The sequence below is a fragment of the Acanthochromis polyacanthus genome, chromosome 4 (genome assembly GCF_021347895.1).
Source record: "Acanthochromis polyacanthus isolate Apoly-LR-REF ecotype Palm Island chromosome 4, KAUST_Apoly_ChrSc, whole genome shotgun sequence".
Lineage (NCBI taxonomy): Eukaryota > Metazoa > Chordata > Actinopteri > Pomacentridae > Acanthochromis > Acanthochromis polyacanthus.
The window spans coordinates 41,327,573-41,337,895 of NC_067116.1; the positions used below are offsets into that span (position 1 = coordinate 41,327,573).

Genomic DNA, 10,323 nt, shown 5'->3' on the forward strand with positions numbered 1-10,323 from the left:
TTTTATATATTTAATTCAGCTCACTGAAGGAGTAAGAAACATTTTTTTTTTAAACATTTGATCCATCTTCTTCTAACAATGTAGAATTAGCATAAGAATTCAAAGCCAGAACTCTTTTTCACAAAGCAAAGGCATTTACTGTAACACTGCCTGCAAACTGTCAATACTGTAACCATTTTCACAGCTCTTTAAGTCACTTAACAACCCCTCTGTGTCATCCAGGCCTCTAAGTTGGATCTCCTGACTGAAAACATGAGTCAAAACCAAAGCGTCACAGATGACTGAGTAGATCAGGGATGTCAAACTCATTCCACAAAGAGCCGGTGTGGCTGCAGGTTTTTGTTCCAACTAAGCAGCATCACACCAGACGTAACTCATTTAATCAACCGATCTCAGTCTCCGGACAGGTGATTGGTCAGACTGTGTGCTCCAGGCTACAGCATTTAGTTCCAACATATCTACAGCACACAGTCTGACCAATCACCTGTCTGGAGACTGAGATTGGTCGATTAAATGAGTCACGTCTGGTGTGATGCTGCTCGGTTGGAACAAAAACCTGCAGCCACACCGGCCCTTTGTGGAATGAGTTTGACATCCCTGGAGTAGATAAAAGACAACTCAGTGCTATGTTTGCATGATTTAGGAAGTTATTAGCAGTAAAGTTGATTATAAGCCATATACATGTAGGTTAAATACAAAAAAAAAATGGTGTCACGGTCCTTTAAAAGCAGAACTTATCCAGATGTACAAGATTTACCTGCTTCTGCCTTGTTTTCATTCTCCCTGTCATCCCTCATTATTTCCCCCATCCCCTTTTGTAGACTTTTTACTACTTTGTTTTTACACAGTGTACAATTTTGCACCGTCTGCCAGCACGATTTGCATGTTAGTTTGCATATTATTTTTCCTGATTTTTCCACCTCCCTCCTCCCTCCAGGACTGTCTGAAGCCCTTCACTGACGGCTGCTTCATGGAGCTGGACGGTCGACCCCTCTGCTCGCTGCACTTCCACTCCAGGCAGGGAACTCTGTGCGGGGGCTGCGGGGAGCCCATCGTCGGCCGCTGCATCTCCGCTATGGATCGCAAGTTTCACCCCGAGCACTTTGTTTGCGCCTTCTGTCTGCGGCAGCTCAGCCAGGGCATCTTCAAGGAGCAGAACGGGAAGCCGTACTGCTCGGCTTGTTTTAACAAACTCTTTGTGTGAGACGTTTACAAGAGAAACCTTTCAAATGCTGCATCGCTGTCACTGCTGAGCTTGTGATTTTCTTCACGGTTTAAATGATGAATTAAAATGAACCAACTGTGCTGTTCTTGTGTCACAGTGCTTTACATTCCCAGGCTGTGTTTGCACTGGGCCAGATTTTCAGTGCATCATGGCCGACTGAGGTAATGGACATTTTAAGTGATTTGGGAAACTATTATGGTGAATTATATGATTTAGAGCATGTAACGAAGGGAGTGGTGTAAATTACTGATGGATTTAAGTAGGAATATGAAGGGAACTGCTGAAACTCTATAAAATAATTAATGACAGTTGTAGAGCACAAAGAAAATACATATTTTTCCATTGAAGAAACCTTTTACACGTGAACTCTGGATGCTTCTAAAAGGTGCATTGCTGACACTTGAACTATAGTTTATGGGATTTCATACGTCCTGATCACGTAAAAATGTATAAACGGAGAAAGAAAAACACAGTGGTGCTGTTTCAATCCTCGGTTTCCATTAAGCGCTCCTCAGTTTGCCATAAGACTTGGCAGTCCGGTGATTCACTCTCGCAGTTTGTCAAGGGGCTCGTCTATGCGGGCCGATAGCTTGTATTGGCAGTGGCTGGCATGGAATCGGCTCGCCAGCCCCAGTTTCCTCTTACTCCGACTGACCACTTGGCCCCTGGCAGGCACCGGATTCAGACAACCTCCTCCTTCTGCACACAGGCTCCTTTACAGCCGCCTATGGAAGATTAATGAAGCCGGGGAGGTTAACAAAGGTGGTTTCAGAAGAAGTGCCTTCACATCACTGCCTGTTGAGGGACGAATGAACCGCAAAGTGCTTCAAATGCTGTAGAGGAAACATTATTTTTTGGTGATGTACCTGGCAAACCGGGCTCATTTGTTATTACTGACATTATTTAGCTCACTGACAGCTAATACTGTGTGTAATACGTGAAGGTGAGACGTTCACAGTACACCTAGGATTTATTATTAAATGTGCGGTTTTGTCAATCAGTTCTGCAGGATTTAACCGTGACAAAATGTGTTTTTTACCAACACAAATTGAAAGTGAATTGCACACAGTTCTTAAATTTGGTGACCTAATTTTACTTTTTGCAGGCTTGAAATGTATCCTGCAATCTATTTTAGTAAATTTCACATTAGTGTCCCTGTACAGGAAGAAAGTCACTTAATGCTGCTTCAGTGATTATCAAATATTTAACATCCCATCAAGGACAATGCGACACTTATGTAAACTATGTATGAATATTAACATGTCTGTAGTTGTTTTTTGATGCAGAACTATCATTAAAATCAGATGGCAGGAAATATGTCAATTATAGAAGTAAAAAAAAAAAAAAGATTATGACTGGTGTTATAAATGAACATAAATAAAATGTTGCAATTAAAACCTTATAGTGATATTTATGGTATATATTTACCTCAATAATTTACTTATTGGGGGTTAAAACCTGACGAATTACATAAAATACCACTTTACCTGACTATAATGCTATAATTATGGAGAATAATAAAAATTCCAAGGTATTACAGATTACAGAACTTAATCTAAATATTAAGGCTAAGAGTTACAGTTAACATTATTAATTATGGAGATTAACCTGACAAGTTTAGAGCCAAAGTTTTAATTTCACTTCAGCATTAAGATATCTGCATTTATTCTAATATTCAATTTGTTTTACAAGAATTATTCTTTCTATAATGTATTTTGTTATTCTACAGCACTGAGAAAAGTTACCGAACATTTCACTGCATATACTGTATGAGAAAATAAAAAAAACCTCTTGAATCTTAACTCTCTAAAAATATACATGAAAAATCAACATCTGAAAAGTAAACGACCTCTCTGTAACCCCTCTGTACAAAATAACAGAACATTAAAGCTATAAAGGTAACGGAGTCCTTGCTGATGCCAGACCGTGCCTTATCTCATCTCCAGATGAACACTGCTGACTTTCTGTTGGCCCTGCAGGCAGCTGTCTTCAGTTTTTCTTGAAGCAACCCACTTGGGCTTGCCGTGTGAAGTTAGTGCGAGTGGGAAGAGAGGTGGGCATTAATCATGCTGTCATCACTGTCAGAGTCGGCCTCCACAGAATACAGAGCTTGCATCATGGAAGAAGTGTGAACGTTCTGTTCGGTCGGAATCAAACCCCAGATCGTAAGTGTTTAATGAGCTCACAGACGTGTGCCCAGATTTCTGAGTTCCTATAATGTTAAATGTTAGATACACTGCAGAGATTTGCATGTTGTGTTTTAAGATACACCAGGAATTCCACTTTCCAGCATGAGTCATGTATAAAACAACATCAGCTTGGATGTGATGTGAGACTTTGTAACACGACTGTAAAATTTAACGCCGTCACATGATACGTTCATTAAACATTTTGCTTTCTGGGTGATGCTCTGTCACAACTGATTGCTATCAAAAGTGGCTGTTAGGAGAATGTTTTTCCTTCAAAGAGCTGTAAAGCAGCTTAAATTTAGATCAGGAAAAACACACATGCAAGCCTACTTTTCTGCTGCATTTATTTTACACCAAGTAAAACTTCTCAGGTAGAAAAGCAAAAAACGAAAATTTTTGAAACAGTCTTCCCTCCAAACAGCCATAAACCAGCTGAAGTTTAGACGAGCAAAACAAAACGCATGCAAACCTACTTTTCTGCTGTATTTACTGAACTACATAAAGTAAGACCTGTCAGATAGACAAGCAGAAAACTAAAGTATCAAAGCTGCTTTCCCCCACAAATGCCGTCAATGAGATTTAGACAAGTTTAAATTGAGATGAGTGGAAAACATGCATGTGAACCTACTCTTCTGCTGTATTTACTGAACTACATGAACTAAAACCTCTAAAATAGAAAAGCAGAAAACTAAAATATTAAAAGTCTTTCCTATAATTGCCTTCAAAAATGTATAAATCAACTTAAGATTAGATGTGCAAAAACACACATGCAAATGTAGCACTTGCAATGGAAATATGCTACCATTAGGAGGGCAAAGGGCTAAACTATAAAAGGTTCGACTCTGGGAACTGTGTGAAGATTAGTGAAGACAAGGCACACAGAAATTAAGTTACCGGTAATGAATATTTAAAAATAATCAACACAAAATACTTGAATGTATCAAAGTAGACCGATGACCAAAATAATAATACAAAACAATAAATCGGAATCAGAAAATCAAACATTCACCTACCGTTCAATCAATTCAATTCCAAAACAGCAGCTTCACTGTAAACAATTTAAAGTGACTAGGTGCTAGGTTCCATGTCAATAATGCAACGACAGTCCAGATTTCAGATGAGTGTGTTTCCACTATTGCTAATGGGTGCTTATCAAACTAATTCATCCATGAAAAAAAACAAGGTGAAACCAATCCAAACCAATCTAAACAAGTCTTACCACACCATTGGGGAAGGGATGAAGCTGTGAGGCTTGAGGCCTGCCAGTGAGTGGGGTTGGTGATGGGGTGAAACTTGTCAGACTGTTTTCCAGTTCTTTTGAAGGTAGCTCGCCATCAGTTTAAATGATCCATCGAAGCCTCACCTGTTCAGCAGACAGGCTTCATCTTCATCTTCATCATTGTCAGTCACTCACATTTTTCTTTAGTTGCTCACCAATGTTCAGCAAAATGTTTCATTCAAGTTGGTGGCATTCAGAAATCTGCAGGCACAGTTCCAGTGGTGAAGGCCTGTTAGCATTAGCATTAGCATGAAACCAGACAGCTTTCAACTTGCTTCACATGAATTTGGGGTGATCCTGCTGTTCAAGTGACTGTTGTGTGACTGAATGAAGCTGATGTGCTTCAAACAAAGGAACGGGGTGGATTCCAGGTGGGAGAGAGACTGCTGGTGATTGGTTCAGCTGTTGTGAGTGACGGTGAGGAGTCCGATGCTATGGCAGTGATTGATTGTGACGGGCAGGTGTCTGTTCATGTTGGGATTCCTGATGGCCAACAATGAACTATTCCAGAGTGAGTGCTACACAAGCCTTCTTTTCTGCTGTATTTATTTAACTAGAGAATGTAAAAGCTCGTAAAAAGAGCAAAAAACAAAAAATATTGAAACTGTCTTTAAAACCAAAAAGCCATAAACCAGCTTAAGCTTAGATAAGCAAAAATCTGATGTGTACACAGTGTTCCTGTCCTCCAGCATTATCTGGTATAGTGCTGTGTTCCAAAAGACAATGTCGACTTTAGACCCATCAGACTACATCCACCTGGCTTCCATATGGAGGTCACTGAGTCCGATCCGGGCCAAAGTTCGAGGACAAAAAGGGAGATTTGCCATTTCTGACTTTCTCTGAAAATTTCATCCAAATCCGTTAGTTTGTTGTTGAGTAACATTGCTAACAGACAGACAAACATTGTCACATAACTCTGCCACGTTACTTGGTGAAGTAATAAAAATAAACCAAAATATACATAAATACTAATTCTAAAATCACATTATTGCAAATGTCAGTAGTAGTGCATGGATTATTGATAGACAGAAATACTGATACTATTGTTGCACAGATTGTACATAAACTAAGGAAATAGCACGTGCTGCTGTATTTACTTAACTACTTTCAGTAAAACTTCTCAGAACGAAAACCAGAAAACAAAAATATCACACGCTAAAAGAAATTCTGGCACTCGCTGACCAAAAATCAGTGTTATCGTATAGCTGAGTGAACAGGGAGGAAAAGGGCTGTCTGGCACGTAGTAAAAATGAGAAAACATGAAATGCGAGCGGGGGTCTTTTTAAAAGGCTGCTGAATAAAGAGCAGTCTGTGGAAAGCAGAGAGAGTGTAACTCAGGTGACATTTACAGCAGTGAAACAGAGTACGAACGGACTGGGAGTGCACCGGGCCATGAGATGGCAGCTCGGCCTCGATGGGCGACGGGAAGGGAGGGACGACTATATTGGGACGGAGTGGATGGGTGAGGAGGGCAGGGGGGCTCTGAGAGTTTCCCTTGTATGACACTGAAACCCAACACTTACCTCCTCTGGCTGTAAAACGTCTGTGTCCGCTGGGCCACCCCTGATGAGGCGGCCTGTCCAGAACCTCTTACAGCCCCACAGTGGGTCACACCCGGCCAGCGCTGCCCGGTCCAGAGGCTCACATCAGCTTTGAACTCATAACTGTCAAACGGGGCCGACTCATTAATCAGGGCATTCACTTGTAGACGCACAACTCAGTCAAAATCAGCCCTGACAATGTGAAATCACAGCTGCAGGAGGTGCAGTAAAACACCGATCAGGTTACTGTGACTTTATTAACGCACATGTAGATGTATGTTCTAATGAATATAACAGGCTTCTGCATCTGTTAGTTACCAATGCAGGGAAACAAATCACATCCGAATAGGAACAGCAGCACCAAGTGAACATGAGCCTTGTGCTTATTACTAGTTCTGTTTTTACACTGCATTTAGACTTTTTTTCCCCTGTAAATACGAGCAATTTTGCACTTTTGTTGGTAAATATCAACTATTTGTGCCTTTACTGTAAATATCAGCAATTTTTCCACCATCATCATTATACATGAGTTTCCTTATCTTTCTTGTATGTAATGTGAGCTACAGGATACCTTGAATTTTCTCAAAGGGATGAATTAAGATCTATCCATCTATCTCTATAGTGGTGGAACAAAAGCTTTCGGACACCTCATACATTTGTAAAATACTGCATTAAGAATCAATTTCTCTTAGTACAATCATAGCTCTAATACTAAACAAATCCTAAAAAAGTCGTTAAAAACTTTAAATTGATTGGTTCCATAAACATAACAATTTTTGACTTTTGGGCCATTTTGGTAGAATTTACTTTTGTTAGTTTTTCTTGTAAACAATGAACAAAAATAGAATTTGTATGTTTGTTTCTGTCTAATGCAGACATACCTTTTAGAACACAAGTAATATTTTAAATGTGTTTGAAAACTTTCCAATACTCTTATCTATGCTTTAAACACTCCTCTATAGTATGTCTGACGATTTTGCATTAGGATTGCTTGCATGTTGAAAAATATGCCCATATATATATATATATATATATATATATATATATATATTTAGTTGTATTTATATACTATTTTACCAATTAGACGAGGCTATCTAGCAATATTTAGCTTTGTTTTGTCGTACAACTTGTCATACCTGCTCAATCAGTTATAAAAGTTCAGCAATAATAATAATAATAATAATAATAATATTTTACAATATATTTTTTTTTCATTTTTGTGATCAAGTATTTCATATTAAAAGTAATTTATATGTTTTATTTTGTCCTATTTGGACATACATATGGTTAAAAAATGTCACTAGTTGACTTCTGTGTTAATTTCTTTTGGTAATTTGAGCTCAAAAATTAGATTTTATTTTCTTTTCATATTTCAGCTCACCCGTAATCAGAGATTACTCGATCTATTTGCCAAATATTGCAGATTCTGTATTAGTGTCATGATGAGAAATAACAGTGAAATTCATGCTTTTATCTTTTACAGTTGCTGAGATTTTGTCGTTTATCTGAAATTTCAACGTGTAAAATAATTGCATCTGAGTCACAGAAATAATCCACTGTTTTTTGTTTAATATAATTGGGTGGAAAAATGGAAAAATCCTGTCAGGTCACTGAGCAAACCTTTACTGTGTCTGTTAAGACGTGCCCACGGTCTTTAAACACTCCCTTTTGCTGCTGGTGCAAAAAATATTCCCACAGTGAAGAAGAGTTTTGAATCCGTTTCTCGACATGCATCACAGTTTCTTGAAGAAGAAACGCTGCATTCACACATCATAGAGGAGGAAAGCCTCCCATTATTCTGACATGAAGACTGTCATTAGCCATCTTTGTGCCATGATTAATGATTCTTTGAGGATAATGTTTGTCTCCAAAAACAAGTTTGTTGCTAAGATTCCGTTTAACAGCAGCGTAGAGTGGAAAATATGTGCAAAATGATTAATTTAATGATTTAACTTGTTGCTGCATGTTGTAAGTACTTGAGAAAGTGTCATGCCCTCTTAACAGTCAGTTTCCAGGAGTTTGCTGTGACTTGAACAATAAAAACATTTAAATATGTGAAAAACCGATGGTGGTGTGTCCATTGTTGTCTGGATTGACAAAGGCGAGCTGTTGGACCTGTTAGACGGCAGCGACTGTATGAAATAGAGGTGTTTCTGTGCGAGAGTTGAAATAAATGCGTTTTCAATAGCAAAAGAAAAGTGACAACTTCAACACCTCGGTAATTACTTCCACACAGAGAGAAGCTGAGCCTGAGAGCGGCTCTACTTCGGGCGTGTTTGTGTTGGCGTTCAGCTGATGCTGGGTGCAGGTATCACACCTGATTCATGACTGGCTCCTCTGTCCGAATGGGAACTTCTTGTTGTGCTTGGCTGAACACTGAGTTCTCCTCGCTATCTCACACACCAGGCGCATGAATACACACTCACATGCGCACAAACCCAGCAAACTTGTAAATACTATTTGGGGATTTTCTATTCATGCCATCCTGGATTTGGTTTTTACATAATCACATACGTGCACAAACGCATGAATAGCCGCAGCGTAGCCACTCATAAAGAGTAATAAAAATACACAAGCACACAAATCAGTGCAAACATATGCATGCTATCTTTGTGTCTGGTCAACAAGATCACACACACACAGATGGGAAACACATGCACACACATAAGCATATAAATGCTTTTTTTATGAGTTTGGTCTCATCTCTGTCTCTGCACAGCCAGAAAAAAAGCTCTTCTTGGTTTTTGGTCTTCACAAAGGATATCTGTGCCAGCGTTGCTGCCGTCTCTGTGTGCTTGCTGATCCTTAACCAAGTCAACTCGAGGTCTCCGGTTTTATGGGTTAAATGGAGTCAGCTCCCAAAGGGGGGGAAGGCGACGCTATGGGAGTTCTCGAGAAAAACTTCAAAACACTTCTCTTCTTGTTCCTTTGCTGCACATCTTTGTCTCATCCCGCTCAGATCTCCTGCCAAGTCTCTCGGTCGGACCTCCGTGCTCAACATGGAAAAACTTGCAGAAAGAGACGCACAAAGACAGCATGGCGCATTTCGTCTTGATCCTAATAACGGTGCACACCGAACTGGCCCGGGTTATGAGAGAGATTTATAAGACAGTGAGCTCCTTCTGTATGCTAGCTGTGAGTGTCAAGAAGATAGATGGTTTCATTATGCTTCTTCATTGTGTCCATGTGTGGGTTTGTACGCCACGGTGTGCCAAAGCGGTGCAGCCTGTGATACGTTCGGGGAAACCATTCCTGCAATCGATGGAGCACTCTGAGAAAATTAAACCTCCTTCTTTGTAATTGTTAGAACATGTTTTGAATAGCGGGAAAAGTCTTGCAATTATTTGGCCAAGTTTCTCGAGATCACAGGTTTCGAAATGCTCAGGTTTGGATTGGGTTTTGACAGAGGAGTGGAGGTTGCTCCAAACTTTGGTTCTCCATTGCTGGCCTCTATTGTTTTTATGGTTGACCATTAGGGCAGCAGCTACTTGGCTCGGTCGGGATGGTCGGACACTGAGGACAGCAGCTCTGGTACTGGGACGGGGCCAGTTGGGAATATGGCTCTGATCCAAATCCGCCGCCTCTGTAGCGGCCCACAGCACGGATCATTATAAGATTTGTTTTAAAGAGTGATGGTTAACCACAATACGGCCCTGTTGCCTGAGAGCTGAGTGGCCTTCTGGGTTTAGACAAGCTCAGGGAGGTTTGTTGAAGCCTCACGGGCAGCAGAGCAGGACTGGCTTGTTGATAAATCACAGTCAGTAATGGGGAGGGAGCCCACAAGTCCAGCCTGTAGTCGAACCTTCAACTAGCCGACTATGAAAAGCACTGAGGAACTTTGTGGAGGCACAGACGCTAACATACACAGGCCTATAATTGCACTGTAATAGTTTTAATACCGAAATACAAACACAAATTTCACCCTGGCAACTCCAATACAGTTTTACAGTAATTTCATTAGCAGGTGTCTATTTTCCAGCGCCTCAGCTTTGGCGAGTTTGACAAAACATCCATTTAAATTTGGCTGAGAGGATTCAGGTTTGTGCTCCTGAAGGATACATTAGCAGCTCACTCCGAAAGCTTTGGGTT

The 10,323-nt window shown here is 40.2% G+C and overlaps 1 protein-coding gene across 2 annotated transcripts in view; it reads left to right on the forward strand.

The window, feature by feature from the left end:
• The window catches only part of lpxn (leupaxin), a 55,306-nt gene extending 54,001 nt beyond the window's left edge, over window positions 1–1,305 (forward strand). For both annotated transcript variants that reach the window (XM_051946571.1, XM_022211454.2), the window contains exon 9: window positions 938–1,305. In XM_051946571.1, coding sequence (XP_051802531.1) covers window positions 938–1,204 — 267 coding nt within the window. In that variant the 3' untranslated portion in view covers window positions 1,205–1,305. The remainder of the gene's footprint in view (window positions 1–937) is intronic.
• Window positions 1,306–10,323: the final 9,018 nt, after the last annotated feature.